Source organism: Phascolarctos cinereus, unplaced genomic scaffold (genome assembly GCF_003287225.1).
Source record: "Phascolarctos cinereus isolate Bilbo 61053 unplaced genomic scaffold, phaCin_HiC Scaffold_5;HRSCAF=322, whole genome shotgun sequence".
NCBI classification, from domain to species: domain Eukaryota; kingdom Metazoa; phylum Chordata; class Mammalia; order Diprotodontia; family Phascolarctidae; genus Phascolarctos; species Phascolarctos cinereus.
In genome coordinates, this window is record NW_027555958.1 from 374,022,040 (window position 1) to 374,043,491 (window position 21,452).

At 47.4% G+C, this 21,452-nt stretch overlaps 1 protein-coding gene and 1 long non-coding RNA gene across 5 annotated transcripts in view; one reads left to right on the forward strand and one right to left on the reverse strand.

Moving 5' to 3' along the window:
* Positions 1–3,501, forward strand: part of CD34 (CD34 molecule) — a 34,677-nt gene extending 31,176 nt beyond the window's left edge. For 2 of the 3 annotated variants that reach the window (XM_021007822.2, XM_021007821.2), the window contains exons 7-8: positions 824–988; positions 1,917–3,501. In XM_021007822.2, the coding sequence (XP_020863481.1) occupies positions 824–988; positions 1,917–2,102 (351 nt within the window). In that variant the 3' untranslated portion in view covers positions 2,103–3,501. The other variant, XM_021007823.2, reaches the window with a different exon arrangement.
* Positions 466–20,894, reverse strand: LOC144457800 (uncharacterized). 2 transcript variants are annotated; one of them, XR_013487312.1, is made up of 4 exons: positions 20,766–20,894; positions 15,585–15,647; positions 3,676–3,781; positions 466–971 (listed from the first exon to the last, which is right to left on the reverse strand). It is a non-coding gene; the product is annotated as an uncharacterized LOC144457800 (long non-coding RNA). The 2 variants fall into 2 exon arrangements; XR_013487311.1 differs by lacking the exon at positions 15,585–15,647.
* Between the last annotated feature and the right edge of the window lie 558 nt (positions 20,895–21,452).

Consider the following 21,452-nt stretch of genomic DNA (forward strand, 5'->3'; position numbering starts at 1 on the left):
GAGGTCCAACTGATTTGTCCAAGGGTACTCAGACAGGTCTTTCGATTTTGGGACCACTGTGCCTCAGTACAAAGTTACCCCCATTTTGTGGAGGAGGAAGCTGAGGCCAGAGAGATTTTTACTCACTTGCCCAAAGTCACAAAGCTAATAAATGGCAGAGGTGGAATTTGAACCTAGGTCACTGGAGTCCAGGTCTTCCCAGTATAGTAAGTGGGAGTGCACACGTTCTTTGTGTGTTCACCCTTTGTCCCTGGCACATATCCTGCTTTACCCCTGGATCTGCTCTTTTTATTCCCATGCGAGCACACAAACACACACACACACATACACACTCACATTCATGCACTCACACACATGCATACACACACTCTCACACTCACATACATGTACACACTCATACACTCTCTCACACTCGCACTCACTCACCCATACTCACTTATATAAAAACACCTACCCAGAAGAGCATTGCGAGTTGCTTTTTAAGCTGAATGTTATGACTTGTAAGAAATTCTTCTATTTACCCCACCACACATAACCCCTAGGGTCAGCTTCCACCATACATATGTAACCACTCATGGTTCACAACCTTGACTTGGCTTGACACTAGCTGTGTGACCCTGGGCAAGTCACTTAACCCCAAGTGCCTCACAAAAACCAACAAACAAACAAACAAAAAAAAGACACAACTTTGACTTGGCCCCAAACACATGAGAACTGGGAGGGCTTGGTTTCTCCTCCAGTCCTTAGCCTCATCCTATCCTCCCTTCCCATGGCTGGCTTCCCATGAGTGACAGGCATTTGTCTATGTCCACATTGTTCCTAGTTAGGGATCCAGGACTTCCAGGAGCAGGACATCCGGAGTCACCAAAGCTATTCCCGAAAAACACTGATTGCCCTGGTCACCTCAGGTCTCCTGTTAGCAGCTCTGGGCACGGCTGGCTACTTCCTCATGAACCGTCGGAGCTGGAGCCCTGCAGGAGAGAGATTGGTCAGTTCTGGGAGCTGGTGAGGACACCAGGGTTGGTTAAGAGAGGAGTCAGAGGTTTTGCAGGGCTACTTCATAGCATGATCACAATGTCATAGCTAATAGTGTCAGAGCTGGAAAAGACCTTTTAAGTTCACAGAGTCTGACCCTCTCATTGTAAGGGTGAGGGAAACTGAGACTTCTGTGGGTAAAAGTATGAAGAAAGCATCCCCTTTCCCACTGGAAAAGCAAGCCTTCCCTGACTCCCTTCTTCCATATACATCCAGTTTTATCACAAGGTGCTGGGTTATGGGAGAGGGAGGGTTCTTTGCTCACTGGAGTCCAGTTTGTGAGGGAGAACCTCTGTGTTTAGTAGATAGAAAGGAATGCTAAGGTCATGCATTCATTGCTGCCTGTGGGGAAAGCTGCAGTGTGTGGTGGTGGTGGGGAGAATAGGAGTCTTTTCAAATCATTCAGACTTATTTATAAAGCTGTTAGATGCTGGGAGATACCACCAGGACCTTTCCTTTGCCCCATAAGTAGGTGGTGGATGTAGCAGTCACCAGCCTGTCTGCACTTCTTTGGTCAGGAAGAGGTTGGGGCTAGGAGAGAAGAGAAGGTTGTGGGCAAATCTTTTGGGAAACACTATTTCCTGGCCTGGCATCCTGATATGCCTAGCCTGCCCTGGGAATGTGCTCTGGCCAGGGGGACCATCCAGGCCTCCCTACCAGGCCAACCTCTTGCCATCAGTGACATGTTTTGGTGCCTCTCTCCTCTGTCCCCAGGAGCTGGAGCCCTGACCTGTTCTTCAGGAAGAATGGAGTCTTCAAATACAGATGTCACTCCTCTCCTCCTCCCCTCCTTCTTTTTCCCCCTCCTCTTTGGGACCCACACCAATCGACCCCATACTTTCCTGTTTCAGTAATGCTCCCTTTATTTATATACTGTCTAGGGAGAAGACCCCTATTACACGGAGAATGGTGGAGGCCAGGGATATGGTGCAGGCCCTGGGGCCAGCCCTGATTCACAGGAAAAGGCCAGTCAGAACCGAGGGGCCCAAGAGAATGGGACCAGCCAGGCCACATCCAGCAATGGCCACTCGTCCAGACAGCACGTGGTGGCTGATACAGAACTGTGATGGGACAAGGAAGGGCTTGGAGCTGGTGGGGTGAGGGCAAAGACCATCCCCCCAGAGAGCTCTAGGCTCCTCCCCACCCTTCCCTCCCTGCTGTCCATGTAGTACACCAGTTCCCAAATTGTTCTTACCCTTTATCATTCTCCCTCTCCCTCTCACTACACATAGCTTTTTTTGTGTTCCTAGGTTGGGCTGGGGGAGGAATTTCTCTTATTACCAGATCCCCAGGTCAGTGGTGCCTCTTTACTACTCTGGACAGCGTGCCCTGCTGGGGACCCTAACTCTTACCTTGGTCTATTTGGGGCCAGGGTGTGACAAGAAAGAGCTAAGGCTCCAGAACCCATATATAGTACTATATAAATAGGGACTGGGCTCCTGGGGCATGAGCCAAGCTCCAGATGAATCTCTCTCCCTGATAGACCAGAGAGTTAGTACCTCTGCCACCCTGGTCTCTCTCCCCACCTCTACCTCCCCCTAGGGCCCCACTCTCCTACTGCTAATTCCTAGGAAGAGAGGAAAAGTTGGGGCTGCCAATGCTTCTGTGTAGGATGCCCATTATTCCGGGCTTTCCCTTCCATTTTCTTCCTTTCTTGTAAGGAAGCCACATTAACCACTTTCTGTCCTTCCTGCCTACTTATCAAGACTAAACAACTTGTTTTTCCCCAAATGTTTCCCTCTGTCCTCCTACAAAACAGAATTGGCTGTCCTTGCCTTCCCTCTTAAGCCCAATACAGCCCAGCCATTTCTCTTGTAAGCAAATATGCCCGTGGGCAGCTCTCTGTGAGATGGGGATTAGAACTAACCAGATTCTTAAATTTTTTTTTTTGGTCTGTACTCATGCATTTGTAGGTATATACTGGTATGTGGGGACGTATCGGTGATAGCAAATTGTGCTCAATCTTGGCCTCCTCTGGGGAAAGTGGTGGGGGGAGTAGAGATCACAAACCTCTTCTTGGGCACAGGAAGCTGGGCCGAGGGGTGCGGCCTGTTGGCAGCTCCTGTGGCTTCCCTAAGAAAGTGCCCAAACGAGAGCCTTGGAAAGGCAAGATGACATTATTTCTGACTGTCACAGCCTTGACCTCCTCATCTGTAGCTCTCAGGAGTTTATACTAGTGCCATCCCTTCATGAGCCTCGCTCCCCCAGTTCCCCGTGCCTCCACATCCCTTTCACACCCAACACTCTTTGCTCACCACCAGGAGTCAGCCTCTTGGGAGAAAAGGATAGAATAGTTCTGGAGAGGGAGGAAGCAAGAGTCCCTGGGTTCAGCAGCCCTTAGAAGCTATTACTTTCCAGAGGCAGGGAAGAGGGTTGTAATTTTTGGGGTTTTTTCCACCTTGAGAAAAAATGTTTGTAAATACTGTAATTAAAGTGATAGTAAAATGGGTATGTTTCTATCGCTCAGGTCTGGGCTCCTTATTCAGTAAACATTTATTAAGCACTTATTTACCTTGTCTGAGGAACTAAGCACCTGGACATAAAAAAAAAGGCAAAAACATGACCCTTGCCTTTGAGGAACTCACATTCTAATGGAGGAACACAAGCAAAACTCTTACCTGAGATAATGACCCTGCCTACCTGGTCACTGGAAGTGGGGACCCCCGTCTGGGGAGGGTTGTTTCTAGAGTACGCCGGCTCAGGGGACCCAAAGGCCAAGGAATCTCCACTCCTTCTATTTGTCAACCTTGGAGAAAAAAAAAAACAACTAACTCCAAGGGGTGTCATAGGAGGGTCATTTCTTTAGGGGGTATAGTGCCAAGCTGGAGGGAGGTGCTGTTCGTACTGATTAGGCCCTGAAAAACCTTGGGTAGAGTGGATAGGAGTTGTGTTGGCAGTTTCCTTCTAAAGGAAAAATGGAAAGACCCAATGTTAAAACTAGATGTTATCGATCTTGGCAGAATAATGGGCTCTGAATACAAGGATGGCCAGTACAATAGGAATTTTGGAGGGGTGTGGGAATTTCATGAGGCCCAGCCCATTACAGAGGTCTATTCTGTGAACTCTGGGTCTAGTTTCTGTGCAACTCACTAGATAGGGAAACCTTTTGGGGTCTGAATAAAAATAAAAGGGCAGGGGAATTACCAGCAAGGTCTTATCCCTTTTCTACTATCTATAAAATGGGAATATTTAAAATAACTACTACTTAACCTCAGGGTGATAGTAAAGAACATGCTTTTTATAAACCAAAGGCACTAAAGAAATGTGAGGTATCATTATCATCCCTGGCTCTCTGCTTTCCTTCTAGGACCTGAAGCCTGAGCCTCAGGGACCAGATAACAGAGATATTTGGGGAGCTCACTCTCTAGATACTCTACCACCTGCTAAGACATTCGCTTTCACCCACCGCTTTAGGAAAATAAGTGTAAATGGAACTTCATGCACCCCCTGACCCACCCAAGATTTTCCGTAGTCCTTTGGCCGTAGGAAGCCAAGAGGGCATAATGCCAGTCATGTCTGCACAGCTCAGTGACCCCAGGAAATTTGCAGGGCATGTAAATGGGGTCAGAAGCTACCAGGGCCAAATGAAGGTCTGATCCTCGCATTCTTATCTGGCCTGGACCAGGCCTTCCCCCTCCAACAGCTTCCTAGTCTTCACCCCTCCCACTCCTTTTACCCTTGGGTTTTTTCTGGCCTCATATTCAGACCCCGTGTTCCATGAGGCTCTAGAGGAGGAAAGGGAATTGAGGCTGGAAAAATCCAAAGATAGGAAGGAGTCTTGTTTGTCACTGTGTTGGGGCAGGAAAGGGATGATGGTTATTTTTTGTAACTAGCTGGGTTTGTGAAAGTTGGGGAGGGGTGGGGCTGGCAGCTCCCTTGAAAATATGGGGGAGGGGGAATATGAGTGTTGTTATCAGTAGATTATAATAAGTTCCTTGAGGATAGATAGTTTGATTTTTGTCTTTGTATTTCCAGCACCTAGCCCAGTGTCATGCACATAGTAGATGCTTAATAAATGCTTGTTGAGTAATTGATGTCTGGTAGCAAGGCCCTGGTGACAGCTAGGTGGCAAAGTGGATAGAGCACCAGCCCTGGGGGCAGGAAGATGAGTTCAAATGTGGCCTCAGACACTAGCTATGTGACCTGGGCAAGTCACTTAACCCTGTTTGCCTCAGTTTCCTCATCTGTAAAATGAGCTTGAGAACGAAATGACCAACCACTCCAGTATCTTTACCAAGAAAACCTCAAATGGGGTCAGAAAGAGTTGGACGCGACTGAAATGATTCCAGAATAACAAAATGCCTGGCGTACTAGGAACCTGTCCAATTCCTATCCCATGTAGGATAGGGGGAGGGGGAGGTTTGTGTCTGTTGGAGGCTAAATGCCGGGGGGGGGGGGGGGGGGGGGGGGCAGCGTAACTGTTCTCTGTGACAGCTGGGAAGTCACGTCCCTTTCTCCGGTACCCCGAGGTCGGTCCCACCCCTTTGGAGCTCGTCAGCAGCGATGCGGCAATCGCCCCATCTACTGGTCTTTGCGGGCTCGTGCGGCTGGGTCCTGTCCAAAGCTTCGCATGAAGCCACGGAAGGGAGCAAAGGGAACGAGGAGGGCTGCGCCGGTTTACCGTTGGCCTTTCAGATGCCATCTACGCTTCGGCTTCTCGCTTCCCCCACCTTGCCCCACGTCCCCTATAGCAAAAACTTGTGGCCCCCGCCTGCTTTGGACATTCTTTGCACTAGCTGATGGGGGAACATGCGAATGTAGGGAGGAGAGGTATTGAATTACCTTTGCGGTTTTGCCTCTAGGACATTCCGGGCAAGAGCCTTGTTCTTGGCTCATTTATAACCGGGCCCTCCTAGGATCACAGAATGTTCGAGCTGGAAGGAGCCTCGGGGAGGATGTCGGCCAATCTCCTCATTTAGCAGGCAAAGAAAACTAAGCCCAGAGACAAGGAATTACTTGCCCAAGGTCACCTAGGTAGTGGGGAGCAGAGCCAGGATTCAAACCCAGGGCTCTTGTGGTGGTATTATGAAATATCTCCTTGCAAGGTCTTGCCTATCTGCCATAACAATGATTAGGAGCCCTGGGCTTGGGGAGAGGGGCAGGGGGACCCACAGTGTGCATCAACAATGGGAAACAAAAAGCCTAATTTGATCTTAGGCTACATTAAGGGGAGAGTGGAGAAAGAATTATTTACTGAGTACCTACTGTGTGCAAGGCTTGGGAGGGGGGTACCACCCACTGAAGATGAATAAGACATGATCCCTGCTCTCAAGGGGATGTACAACCTAGCTGGGAAGAATAGACATGCACAGTCATAACTACAATACAAAGCAGGATGGCATTGATCTGTATAAAAAGTGTTACAAATTTCAGAGACAGAAAGAGGTTACTCCTGGCTGGGAGCCAGATGTACCGGCAATTAGGGAAGACTTCATGGAGGAGGTGGCATTGGAGTTAGGCCTTAGATACGCAGAATTTTAATGGGAAGAGAAGGGATGAAAACAGCATGGGTCAAGGGTACCAAGGATGATTAAGACAAGTTTAGCCAGCACACAGAGTACGTACTGGAGAGAAGTAGAAGATTGAGCTGGAAAGATAGATTGGAACCAGATGGGAGAGCCTTGAATGATGCAATTAGAAATTACTTTTCTTAGGTAAGCAATAGGAATCATTCAAGATCTTTGAACTAAGGAGTGATAGGATCAAAGTTATACACCTGAAAGAGTAATTTAGGCATTAAGTCATTCAGTAAGGAAATGCCATTGGAAGATATTGGACAAAGAAGAGATTGGAGGCAGGGAGATCAGTTAGGAGTCCAGCAGAGAAGTGAGCAGAGGACAGGGTTTTGGCAGTGGAAATGATATGAAGGGGTTAGATATTAAAAACCTCAAAAGTGTAGAATAGACAGGAGGTGGTGGCCTGGACCCACTGCTTTCCTGGTATGGCTGAGTCAAGAAGGGATACGTTAGGCTCATGCCAAGACTGTCAGCACAGGGTGGATTCCCACAATCACAATCAGAGGTCTAGGCTTTGGGGAGACAAGGTGAATCAGACAGATAATCAGCACCCCAACACTCACTTGTTAGCATGAATCCCTGCTGTTAATGATAGCTAACATTTGTACAGTGTCTACTTTGTACCAGACACTGCTAGGCACTTGAGAAATATTATCTCATTTTGACTGTCACAACAACCCTGGAAGGTAGGTGCTATTATTATTCCCATTTTACAGATGGGAAACTGAGACAAGCAGTGGTCAAGTGACTTGCTTGGGGTTGCACAGCTAGTAGGTGTTAGAGGTCAAATTTGAACTCGGATCTTCCCGATTCCAGGCCTGGTATTGAATCCACAGCACCACCTAGCTTCTGTTGCTCTTGCAATAAGTTTCCTGCCTCTTTCTTAACCACTTGGATTCTTAACCACTTCTGAACCATGTTGGTTCCCTCTTGCTTCCATCCCAATTCAGGTCCTGCTTCTCTCCCCATGAGCAGGCTCCTTGTTCAAAGGCCAGAGCCTTGTCATAATCACCTGCATTCTCGTGCTTAGCACACAGTAGGCACTTAATAAACACTGGTTGACTGACTGATTGTACGTCTTGCCTCTAAACCAGGCAGGATTCTACATTGACATCTAGGTGGTCAGCTAGCCGGGTGGGTAGCATTGGACTTAAAGTATGGGAGATCTGAGTTCAAATTGTACCTCAGCTCCTTCACTTAAACTCCCTCAGCCTCAATGTCCTCATCTGAAAATGGGGATAATAATAGCACCTACCTTGTTGTGAAGATCAAATCCATGTAAATCACTTTGCAAACCTTGAAGTTTTCATATAAACACTACTGTGATTATAGCCAATTGAATATTGGAGCAGATAACAAGAATCAGGGATGACCCCCGGATTCTGTGCCTCAGTTTGCCACTGGGTCTGGACGAATTGTTTTTGTTTTGAGGGGGAAGATAATAAATTGCAGACATATTGTTTCAGAAAAAAAACTGTTCTCCATATTGAGTGTGAGATACTAGCTGGCCATCTAGTTGCAGATATCCAAAAGTTCGTTGGAGATCTGGGGCTGGACCCTGGAAGAGCTATCCAGGACAGAGGTAAAGAGATGCTAGCAGCATCTGCAAAGAAGCAGTAATAGCCGAAGCCACATGGGAAAGGATGGGAGCACTGACTGAAGAAGAGTTATTACTGGGGATACGGTGCCGGAAGACTGTCCATCCCTAGTAGGCAAAGGGAGGAAGAGGAGCCTACAGAGAAGAGAGAGCAGAAACAGAACGGTCGGAAGAGGATCACAGATGCCAAGAAAGGAAAAAATCCCTAGAAGAGGAGGGTGATTCACCGTAACAGTAATAATAATAATAATAATAATAAAAATAGCTAATATTTGTTGTTGTTGAGTCATTTCAGTTGTGCTCAATCTTAGTGATGCTATTTGAGATTTTCTTGGCAAAGCTACCATTTCCTTCTCCAGCTTATTTTATAGATGAGGAAACTGAGGCAGACAGGGTTAAGTGACTTGCCCAGTATCACACAGCTAGTAAGTGTCTGAGGCTGGATTTGAACTCCTGAAGATGAGTTTTTCTGATTTCAAGCTCAGTGTGCCACCTAGTTGTCCATAACAGATTTGTTGTTGTTCAGGTATGTCTGACTCTTTGTGACTCCATTTGGGGCTTTTTTGGGCAAAGATACTGGAGTGGTTTGCCATTTCCTTCTCCAGCTCATTTTGTAGATGAGGAAACTGAGGCAAACAGGGTTAAGTGACTTGCCCAGGCTCACACAGCTATAAGTGTCTGAGGCCGTATTTGAACTCAAATCTTTCTGACGCCAGGCCCTGCACTCTATCCCTTGTGCCACTGCTTGAAGATTTTCAAAGTATTATGCATATATTATGTAATTTGACCCTTAACAACAACTCTGTGAGGTGGGAGTTGTTGTTATCCCCATTTCATAGATGAAAAAACTGAAGTTAAATGACACCTCGCCCAGGGTCACATAGTTGGGTAAGTGGGATCCCAACCCTGACTTTAAGTCCAACGCTCTATCTGCTATGCTGATAGAAACATTGCATGGAAGAGATCAAAGAGGATAAGGCCTAAGAGGAGACCTTTGGATTGACAGGTCTCCAATTCCCTTCAGTCCCACTGCCTGTCAGTAAATTCATCCTACTGTCTAACCCTTCTGCTGTAATCTAAACCCTCAGGCTGAGAATATATAAATCAGAGTGAAGAGTTCATTCCTTCATGTATGATTTATTGATTATCTGCTATATGCAAAGCACAGTACTATGAGCTGGATAGGTTAGCCCTCTTAGCATGCCAGAAAATAATGATGTGAAAGAAAGTCCTCCACATATGGACAGCTCGTGTGTTCCAAAAAATCTGTCTGATATTCCAGATGAAGGTTGTACCAGAATGAGGACAAACAAAATGTAGTTACTGAAAATATGACAGCCGCAGAGGGCTAACAAATGAGGCAATCAGGGTAATCAGCCGGTGATGATTAATCGTAACACCTACTCGTGGGTCAGATTGGGTGTACATGTGTGGGGGGTGCTATGAATCATGGAACGTCTGAGCTCAGAGGAATTGAAATTGCAAGTAGCTCAGAGGGCACCGAAAAGACGCACGGTGGGCATCAGCAAGTTGATGTACGTTACCAGTGACGACTTAAGCACGCAGGGGAACAAGAAAGGCGTCATCAGGGACACAGAGGGCCGAGAAAGGAGGTGGACTGGGCATGGATTGGGAGTGAGAGGCAACAGGTGGACAGCCTGAGTGCTGCATGGAGGCCCCTGGGGTATTAAAAAAAGCCAAAATAAGATCTCTAGTATATCATTGTTGTTATTCAGTCTATTCCAAGCCACTGTGACCCCATTTGGGGGTTTCTTGGCAGAGATACTGAAGAGGTTTGCCATTTCCTTCTCCAACTCACTTTACAGATGAGGAAACTGAGGCAAACAGGGTGATGTGACTTGCCCAGGGTCACAAAGCTAGTAAGTGTCTGAGGCTACATTTGAACTCAGAAAGATGAGTGTTCCTGATTCCAAGCCCTGTGCTCTATCCACTGCACCACCTAGTGTATCCTTAATGGAAGGTTTGGGGAAAACAGGAATAAGAGTTGAATGGATGCAGAGGAAGGAAATAAGCATTTATTAAGCACCTACTATGTTCCAGGCACTATGCTAAGCACTTTACAAATACATCATTTGATCCTAACACCAACCCTATGAGGTAGGTGCTACTATTATCCCTATTATCCCTATGAGGAAACTGAGGCAGATAGCAGTGGAGTGACTTACCCAAGGTCACACAGCTAGTATGCATCTGAGCATGGATTTAAACTCAGGTCTTCTTGACTCCAGCCCCAGCGCTCTATCCACTGTGCTACCTGGCTGCAACAAAGAAGGCACAGAGGGGTTCTGACATTTACCATACCAGTAAAATCACAGCTCCATTTAAGTAGTTGTGCACATTCATATAAATATTTGCATGTGTACATGCATGAATATGAATGCATGAAACGAACAACTAGCATTTATTTGTGCTTTAAGGTTTGCAAAATGTTTCACACATATTATCTCATACTACTCGTGAAATAGAAGTTATTAAGCAGGGCAGCTAGGTGGCTTATGGATAGAGTGCTGAGCCTGGAGTCAGCAAGATCTGAGTTCAAATCTGGCCTCAGACACTGACTAACTGTGTGACCCTGGGCAAGTCATTTTACCTCTATTTGCCTCAGTTTCCTCATCTGAGCTGGAGAAGGAAATGGCAAACCACTCTGGTATCTTTGCCAAGAAAATCCCATGCATAGTACAGTCTATGGGGTCATGAAGAGTCAGACATGGCTATTATATGCCACACATTTTGCTAAGGGCTGGGGATGTAACATAAGGAGTTGCCATTCGAACGGGGGGCAATGACACATATAAGGCAGTAGTGGCCAGTGATGGTGGTTCTCTGGTTTGGGAAGTTACCAGGATGGGAAGTGGAGCTGACATACATCCTTCCTAGTAACAATGGCAGGACTGATTTGATCATGGTTTCAGAACTGGACAGTAGTGGATTTGGGGAGGGCCTTTGGGGAGAGGCAAGTAGATTGGCAAGTGAACGGATAGGGAGGTGGAGCAGAGTGAAGCGTGGCTTGAGTCAGCCTAGATATAATAATCCATATGAGCCCTGCCCCCATCAGGACTTCTGGACATAAAGGAATGTTTATGTGCATGTGTGGATACATACATACATATATACACACACATATATACATATACATAATTTGGAGGGAGGGGAAGGTGACATAATGTGGATAGAGAGTTAGCCTAAAAGTCAAGAGGACCCAAGTTCAATACTGCCTCTAACCCATAATAACTGTGTGATCCTGAGTAAGGTGCTTACTCTTTTTGTGCCATCAGATAGCTCTCTAATACTGTACAGTTTCCAATCTGCCTTGGTAGAGAGACTTTCCTCACTGTGAGTTCTCTATGCCAATCAAACAATAAACATTTATTAAGCACCTGCTATGTGCCCAGTAATGTGCTAAGCACTGGGGAGACAAAAAGAGGCCTACCCTTTGGGAGTTGATTATCTAATGAAGGAGACAGCATGCAAAAAAAAATATGTAGACAAAGCAAGCTATACATAGGATAGATAGGAAATAATTAGTAGAGAGAAGGCACTAGAATTAAGGGGCGGGGTTTGGGGCAAAAGATGGGATTTTAATTGGGACTTAAAGGAAGCCAGGTAGGTCAGTAGGGAGAGCATTCCAGGCATGAGGAACTGCAAGAAACTGGCTGGAGCCGAAAAAGGAGGCCAGTATCACTAGATGGAAGACTATATGGTGGGGAGTAAGGTATAAGAAGAATTGGAGGGTGGGATGGGGCTAGATCATGAAGGGTTTTGAATGTCAAACAGAGCATTTTGCATTTGCTTCTGGAGCAACAGGGAGTCACTGAGTGTGTGTGTGTGTGTGTGTGTGTGTGTGTGTGTGTGTGTGTGTGTGAGAGAGAGAGAGAGAGAGACAGACAGACAGACAGACAGACAGACAGAAGTGGTTTGCTCTGCTCTTCAGGAAAATCACTTTAACAGCTATGCAGGATGGATTGGATTGGGGAGAACTCTGAGGTAGGCAGACCCACCAGCATGCTCTTGTAATAATCACAGCGTGGGGTGATGAGGACCTTCGCTAGAGGGGTGTCGGAGGAAAGAAGGGGGTGTAATGAAGAAATGCTGCAAAGGTGAAATCAGCAGGCCTTGGCAACAGCTTGGATATTGGGAGGGGATGAGAGATAGTAAGGAATGCAGGACAATTCCTAGGCTGTGAGCCTGAGGGCCAGGAGGATGGTGTTACCTTTTACAGTGATAGGGAAGGTTGGAAGGGAAGAGGCTTCAAGGGGAAAGATAAAGAGCTCTGTTTTGGGCATATTGAGTTTAAGATGTCTACTGGACATGTAGTTTTAAGAGGTCTAAAAGACAGTTGGAGACGCAAGAAGTCAGCAGAGAGTTTGAGGGCAGGAGAGACAGGCTTGAGAATCATCAACACGGATGTGACAATCAAATCCATGGGAGCGAAGTGATCACCAAGTGAAGTAGGGTAGAGGGAGAAGAGAAAAGGGCCCAGGCCAGAACCCTGAGGCACCCCTATGGTTAGAGGGCATGATATGGATGAGGATCCAGCAAAAGAGACAGAGAAGGAGAAAAGGAAAGGAGTTAGGTGGGAGGAGAACCAAGAGAGAGTGGTGTCCTGAAAACCTGGAGAGAAGAGAATAGCAAGGAGGGGACAGTGGTCAACAGTGCCAAAGGCTGCAGAGAGGTCAAGGACAATGACAACCGTGAACAGGTCACTGCATTTGGCAGCTAAGCAACCATTGGTAATTTTGGAGAGTTACTAATTCCACAGAAATTCCATTTCTGTGGAAGAAGATTGGAAGCCAGAATGTAAAGGGTTAAGAAGAGTGTGAGAGGAAGCAGAGGTACCTATTGTATGTGGCCTCTTCAAGGAGAGATATAGGATGATAGTTAGTGGGGTCAAGTTAGAGGGGTCAAGTGAGGGTTTTTTTCAGGCTAGGACAGATGTGTGCATGTTTGCAGGCAGTAGGGAAGGAACCAGAGAGGGAGGGAGAGATGGAAAAGAAGTGACAGAGTGGGGATGACAGAGGGTGCAATTTGTTGGAGGAGAAGGGATGGAATGGATTGCCTGAACAAGTGGAGGAGTTAGCCTTGGTAAGAAGTAAGGCCACTTTATCATGGGAAATGGGTGAAGGAGGAGGAAGTGGTAGAAGGTACCTGATCAATAGGGGATGAGGAAGAGGGGACAAAAGGGAGCTCATGGAGAACGGCCTCATTTTTTCCTATAAAATATAAGGCAGACCATTTATCCTCCTTGCCTTAATTTCCTCAACTGTAAATTGGGAACAATAACAGCACTTACCTTGCTTGTTATGAAGAGCAAATGAACTAATATATGTAAAGTACTTAGCACAGTGCCTGGTATATAGGTGGTGCAATATAAATACTTATTCCCTCCCTGGGGAAGTCCCTTAGCCTCTGTCTGCCTCAGTTTTTTCAACTGTAAAATGGAAATAACAATAGCAACTACCTTAAAGAGTTATTGTAACTATCAAAGGAGGTAATATTTGCAAAGTGTTTTATAAACCTTAAAGTACCATATAAATGTTTAACTATTATTATTCCTCACAACTTTGTACAAGGCTCTATCTTCATTTCTGCTTTAATACCTTTACCTTTCTATTCATCTGCATTAGGTTGTAAGCTGCTTGAGGGCAGGGACTTTCTTTTGCTTCTTTTTGTATCTCCAACACTTAGCACAGTGCCTGGCACACAGAAGGCACTTGATAAATGATTACTGCTTGAAAGGACTACATTTTTTCTCCCCTTCTCCTACCTCCACAAAATCAAGTGCCTCTGGGGAGACATTGCCCTGGGAATAAGGCCCAACAGTAGCTTAATATCTGGAAAGCATGTGGAAAAACGGAAAAAAAAGATTGTTCACATCTGGTAGATTTCATTGCAAGTGCCTTCCTATGGAGAGGAAGAGCAGCAGTCTTCATAGCTGTTTGATGTCAGCTGCAAGGGCACCAATTACGGACTTTCTTTTCTTTCCATTACTTTTCTTGCAGGGAGAGCACTTGGAGGGACAGCATGGTGTCACACGAGACTTAAGAATTAGCAGCAGATCTGGCCCAAAGTAAGTCATTTAATCTTTCAGAGCCTCGGTTTCCTCATATGTATAATGGGAATAATAATATGCACCTTGCTTAATGCATAGGGTTGTTGTGAGGAAAGGACTTAGAAAGTACTTAGCTCAGTGCCTGTCACAGAATAGAAACTTTATACATGGTCATTGATTGACCAAAAGCAGAAAGATATGTAAACAGTGACAATTTTGAACACATTTTGGCAGCACTGGAATAAACACCTTGTATTCCTCTGGTAGTGGCCGCTAGGTGGCGCAGTGGATAGAGCGCTGGGCCTGGAGTCAGAAAGACTTGAGTTCAAATCCAGCCTTACCTACTTACTAGCTGTGTGACTCTAGGCAAGTCACTTAACCCATTTGCCTCAGTTTCTTCATCTGTAAAATGTGCTGGAGAAGGAAATGGCAAACCACTCCATTTTCTTTGCCAAGAAAACCCCAAATGGGGTCACAAAGAGTTGGACACAACCAGACTGATTGCACAACAACATTCTGCTGGCAACTCAGGAAATATCAGTCAGTCGCCCAAGGTAGAAAGGAAAGCCCAAGCCTTTCACCAAAAAGATGGTCCACTCCAACTCAATAAACTCCAGGGACTCCCTGTCCCCTCCAGGAACAAAGGCAAAAATCTTCTGTTTGACATTCACAGCCCTTCACACCCCAGCCCCCTTTCCTCCTCTCCCACCTTTGTAGTCTTCTCTCCACCATATACCCTTCCATCCAGTGACACTGGCCTCCTGCTCATTCCCCAAATAAGATACTCCATCTCTTGCTCGGAGAATTTTCTCTAGCTGCCGGCATGCCCAGACCATTCTACCTTCTCTCTCTGCCTGTCTGTTCACTTCCCTGGCTTCCTCCAAATTCCAACTAAAACCCCATTGTCTACAAGAAGACTTCTATCCCTCTTAATTCTAGCTCCTCCCCTCATTAATGATTTCCTTTTTATCCTGTATGTAGTTTGAATGTATTTGTTTGCATGTTGTCTCCTTGTTAGATTGTAAGCTCCTTGAGGGCAGGGACTGTCTTTTGCTTCTTTTTGTATCCCCAGTGCTTAGCACAGTACCTGGCACAGATGAGGTGCTTAAAAAATGGTCCCAGATTGACTGACAGAATGGGCCCCTAAATAGATTCTAATTTCCCTCCTTCTGGATCAACAAAGGTCATCTCAAATTCACACACACACACACACACACACACACACACACACACCCCTCTCCCCCACCTTAGAGTATTGTTAAATGTCTCATCCTTTATTGAAGATGGATTTTCCCAGGGCACTGAGAACTGTGCTCTTAACACACACAAACACACACACACACACACAGTTATTAGAATTTGCTACCTTTGTCTCTCTGATTTTTCTTATCTTCTGTCCCAGGGGTTGGGTTTTCTCTGCCTTGGCAGGCTGATAACATGTGGAAGCATGAAAAAAATGTCTAATTAATAGACTAATTAGTAGTACAAGTCTTTAATAGCTGATTATGGAAAAATCATTCAGCAGTGTCCCTCCCCATCGCCCGCCTGACTTATTTCTTTATTGCTATTGTCCCTCGTAAGAGCCATGTATCTGAAGTCAGATCACTCGGGTTTGAAACCTGAGTTTGCCACCAACTTGCCTGGGTGACCTTGGGCAAATCACTGAAACCCTCTGGACCTCAGTTCCTGCACCTGTTAAAAAAAATTAGTAGTTTTTCTGGATGACCTTTAAGGTCTCTTTTGGCTCTAAATATATAATTCTTTGGGAATGATTGTAACAAGTCAACTATCTACCGTTCAGGGATTGGTTCTGTGATGTATGGATTCAATTGTTTTTCAGTTATGTCTGACTCTCTGTGACCCCATCTGGGATTTTCTTGGCAGAGATACTGGAGTAGTTTAACCTTTCCTTCTCCAGCTTATTTTACAGATGAGGAAATTGAGGCAAACAGGGTTAAGTGACTTGCCCAGGGTCACACAGCTAGTAAATGTCTGAGGCCAGATTTGAATTCAGGAAGAGGAGTCTTCTTGACTCCAGGCCTGGAACCCTATCCAATAACATTTGATTGATTAATTAGTCCCTAAAATGAGATCCTCAGCTAAGGCCAAATATTTTCACATTTACCGAAGAGATTTTGCAATCATTGACCAGAGTGGAAAAAAAGTCTACTAACACTCAGGGGTGTTTAAAGGTGGAATGGGTCTCTGGTTCCTGATCCCTGGAAATCTTTAAAAAGGGACAGGATGGTCACTTGTCAGGGATGTTGACTACTCTGCACTGACCATTTCTGAACTATAGCACTTAATAGGTGAGCTTTTGGGTTGGCTCCTTGAATCAGAACTCTGTCATTGCCAGTAGCCACTCATCTCGGGAACACTCCCTCTTCCCCTCAGCTCCCTTTTATGTGTTCTCTTCTCTTATCAAAAATACAGTGGGCAAGAACTCTCAGGCTTGCTCATATATGTATCCTTTGTGCTCAGCACAAGGCAAGGTAGATTTTGTTAAATTGTTGTCATTTTTCAGTCCTGTCTGACTCTTCCTGACCCCATTTGGAGTTTTCTTGGCAGAGATACTGGAGTGCCAATTCCTTCTCCAGTTCATTTTACAGATGAGGAAATGGAGGCACACAGAGTTAAGTGACTTGGCCAGGGTCACACAGCTAGAAGTGTCTGAGGCCAAATTTGAATTCAGGAAGATGAGTCTTCCTGCTTCCAGGCCCTGCATTCTATCCACTGTGCTCCCTAAGGTAGATAGTAAGCATTTAATAAATGATTGCGGATTGATTTATTACTAGGCAGTTTCTGATGTGTCATATGAGTGGTAGAGTCTGTAGGAGTTCACCCAGATAATAATAGCTAACATTATACGGTGCTTTAACAGCTTTCCAGATATTATCACTCTGATCCCCCAGATCAGAGGAATCTGAGAACGGAGCTGTTCTGGATACACCAAGCAAAGCATGGAGGTTCAGAGCAGGGGAGAAGGTGCTTCAGGCAGTAAGCTGGGGCTGTCCAGGAAGCCTTTAAAAATGGAGGTGGCAGGGATGAAAACAGACATAAACATCACTTTAAAGTTTCCAAAGCCTTTACATCCCTTATCTCTCCTCCCTCTTTACCCTTGACCATTTGCTCCCTGCAATTCCTCTCCCTCCCCCATTCCAAGCCCTCCCCTTCTGACTGATGGATGCCTCAGTCCCCTGCTCCATCCAGGTCCATCCCCAGACAGATCTGGGAGACTGGTCTCTGAGACAGCATCCAAGCCCTGCCTCTGACACATTAAGGCTGTGCGACCCTAAGCAAGCCCCTTAATTTCTCAGGGCCTCCAGGGAACTCTGGAAGAGATTGTATGTATACATACATTTTTAAAATATATATATATATATATATATATATATATATATGCATGTATACACACACATGTACATACATATAGACACACACACATTTTATACATATATATATATATATATATATATATATATATATATATATATATAGAGAGAGAGAGAGAGAGAGAGAGAGAGAGAGAGAGAGAGAGAGAGAGATTAAGGATATTAAGAACCTAGTTTTAGAGCTGGGAGGGACCTCAAAGGACATCTACTCCAGCCACCTGATTCAAGGTCATGGAGTTAGTTTTGTCCTGAGGTAGGATTTGAACCCAGGCCTTCTGTCTCCAGAATTCGACTTCACTGAATTAGCAGGAGTTTTTCTCATTGGCAGCTGTCTATACAAGTGAAATGGGTCTGATTCTGGAAAAAAAAATGTTAAAGGAAGTCCTGGCTGGATGAAGAGGAATGGGTTTAATGAGTCCTGCTCTTGGCTTTTCTAGGCAGGGCTAGGGGTGTGGACAAAGGGCCAGAGAGGCTGGGACTTGTCTGACTGGAATTGTTTCCTCTTGACTCAAGATCTTTCCATTTCACCAAGTTGCCTCCTCAGCCCTGGCTCAGCTGACTAGCCCGAGTGACCTCAGGAAGTCCCTTCAGCTCTCCACCCCTTACTTCCTCATTTGCAAGGAAACAGGAACTTAATATGGAGTCCAGAGACCCAAGTTCCAATTCTGTCTCTGCTTCTAGTAAACACTAACATTTACCTAATGGGAGCTGTCTCCAGGGTGGTGGAGCTGGAAAAAAAGAAAGTTACGAGATAACTTTGTTGTATATTTAAAGGGAATAGCAAGTTCTGCATAATAGATCTGAAGTTTCAGGTGCAATCCTCTTTTTTTTCTATCCCACTTTGTTATGGAAATGCTTGCTTTATTTTTTTTTTAAGTTCAGAATTTGAAAAAAAGTTTTAAAAAACCTAACATTTATTCATCACTTTAATATTTGCAAAGCTCTCTACATATATATTCTCCCACTGGATTTTCACCACCTTATGAGCAAAGTGTTATTATCATCTCCATTTTGTAGATGAGGACATAGGCTGAGAAGGGTTCAGTGACTTACCCAGGGTCACCCCTTAATTCTAGTGTTTTCCCTCGTTAATTATTTATCATTTATCCCGTCTATAGCTTGTTTGTATATAGTGGTTTGCATATAGGCTACCCATTTAGAGTGCCCTCCTTGAGGGCAGGACCTGTCTTCTGCCTCTTTTTGTATCCCCCCAGCATTTAGCACAGTGCCTGGCACACAGTTTATTGTTTATTGACCCACCTCTTCTAAGCTTCCTTCCAGGCCAAAGCCAGGCCAAAGCCAGGCCAGTACATGGGATCCCAGACCAAGATCAGGGCGTGCTCTGGCTTGCGTTTAGGGGCCCTCCCGGCCTGCACGGCCGGCTCCAGGTCTGGGGATTCGTCCCTGAGCCGGCCCAGCCTAGGCTGCAGCACTTGTCCCCAGCCCAGGCTGCGCTGCCCACACGCGACCGCTAGGTGGCGGGGCCCCGCGAGCAGAGCGTGGGAAGCGCCCGGGCTCGGGGGCTGAGCTCACACGCTGGCTCGGCGGCGGCCGCAGAGGAGCCGGCGGCCGGCCGCGGCGGCCGCCCCAGCTCCAACCCCACTGGGGGCCCCCAGGGCCCCCTCCCCAAGCACCGCCCCCACTCCGGAAGCTGGCTCCCGAAGGAAGGTAAGAGTCGGCCCTGGCCTGGTCTGGGAGCGTGCACAGCTAGCTGGGGGCCTGCAGCCGGGGGTCCACTGCCCTGGGGTTAATGCCCCCCGCTGCGCCCCTCCCCCCCCCGTGCTTCCCGGTCCCCCGGCGCAGCTGGGAGAAGGCTCTTGGGGTACCCCCGCCCCCCGCGGCGTGGTCAGTGGGCACGGCTGCCGGCGCGCGGGGGATCTCGGGGCAGGTGCAGGCGCAGAATCAGCTCCCTGCGCCAGGAGCTGAGCATCCCCCACGCGGGACCCCCCCACCCTTTCCTCTCCTCCCCTGCAGTGGGCGTGGTGCCCCCTTTGCTGCAGAACAGGGCCCTGGGGAGAGGAGAACCAACAGTGGAAGGCCTAAGGAGGACCCTGGGGACAGCATGGGGGAAGGAAGTGGGGAGGGGTCTGCAGGGTGTGAACGGGCGTGGGAGAGACAGACAGGTGGTCGAGAGGGAGCGCTCTTGGATATGAAGGGCTAGGCAGGTGGGGTTCCCGCTCCTCACCCCCTAGCCGGGGTAGGTAGATGTGGGAGCAAGAGAGGAGCCTGGAGGGAGGCAGGTGCAGCCACATGTTTGGGGGCTACATCTGCATCGCCCTGCCGGCCTGCCTCTCTCCCAGCCAGCCAGGGTGTGGCCCCGGGACCCACCCTGGGCAGGTGCGGCTGCCCCTCCACGCTCCACCTTTCTCCAGGAGCCCCCTAGCCAGGGCTGCCATGCGGAAGAGGAGTAGGGGAGGGGGCTGTTCTTTTCCTCCCCCTCCCTCTACAGAGGAGGAGGCGTGGTCACTGCAGTGAGCTGGGGTCTCTGGGTGTGTATTTGTGGGGAGGGGCGGCGCGCAGCGTTTGCCTTCCTCCATGCTGAAGTTCAGCCAAGTTCTGCAGGAGGGGAGCTGGGGAGCAGGAGGCGGAAGCGGGGTGGGAGTTAGGGGAAGGAGCCCCCATACTCCTCAGCTTTGTTCACAACCACCGGTTTTTTGGGATTTTTAAAAATGAGGGTTTTTTTCTTTTTACCCTTTCCATTTTTTTTCCCTTAGCTGCTTGGCAAATGAGAGTGGGGGACATCTGGCCGAGCCAAATCCAGAGTCTCTGCAGCACTTGTTCCTGAAACAAACATGTACCAATGTCTCTGTGTGCCTGGGGTGGGGTACAGGCCCTGTTCTGCTCGACTGTTTCACCCCCTCCCCCAAACCCCCCCTTGATGGGAACTGGGACCCAGACAGCAGGAGACTCTTTGGGGAAAACTAGAAGGCCAGAAGACCCTGTGGGCGTGAATTGAACAAGAGTCAAGAGAGGACACCCACCTTCACCCCTGAGTGTTATCTGCAGGAGGATTGAAAGACCTCAGCCAGGCAAGTTTTTCTCCATGTGACTCTAGGTTGGGAGGGGTGGGTGTATCCAGGGCTAGGGTCCCTGTTCTCTGATGTTGCTTTGACTTCCATCTGTCCTTGGGTCAGGCAGGGGCCCTGTCTACTCACTTGGGTTGAGTCCAGATCCTGGCTTGTCTCTGGTTCCTGCGTAACCATGTGGTTATTGGTGCCACCATGTTATATAATGGTTATATAACCTCACACGGCAAGTACAGTGTGTCTGCTCTTGGGACATGTAGAAAGGGTATCTGCGGGGGAGGGGGGGAGGGGTTGGGAGGCAGGAGCTGTGGGGACTTGGGAGGGAGCATACCGCCCTCTCCCTGGGCATGTGAATAATACTGGGAGGATACAGATTCACGATGGTGTCGGGTGACTTCAGTAGGAGCTGGCTGGGGACATGGAGCTGAGGATGGAGGGTTGGGGTGGGGGCCATCCCAATCCCCCCCTCTGACCCTGGAGGTGGGAGGCCTTCCTAGGCTAAGAGCTCTGCTCTGTCCCCCCAGCTCCAGCACTGTGAGATAGATGAGTGGAGGGTTCGGATGGGGAGGTGACCCCCCTGAAAAAGGAGGAGAAGGGCATCTAGTAGAGCTGTCCTAGGCAGGAGAGGATGAGCAGAGAGGGGGTGTGAGGAGATAGATAAGATAGTGAAAGAAAACATGATGTTCTAGTACTGTACTCTCCACTGGGCTGTCCCTGGTTACCAGGGCAACCAAAGCAGTGATGAAAATCGTGCCTATCCATCAGAGGATGGAAGATCTTCCTCCTCCTCCTCCTCCCCTTCCTCTTCTTCCTCCT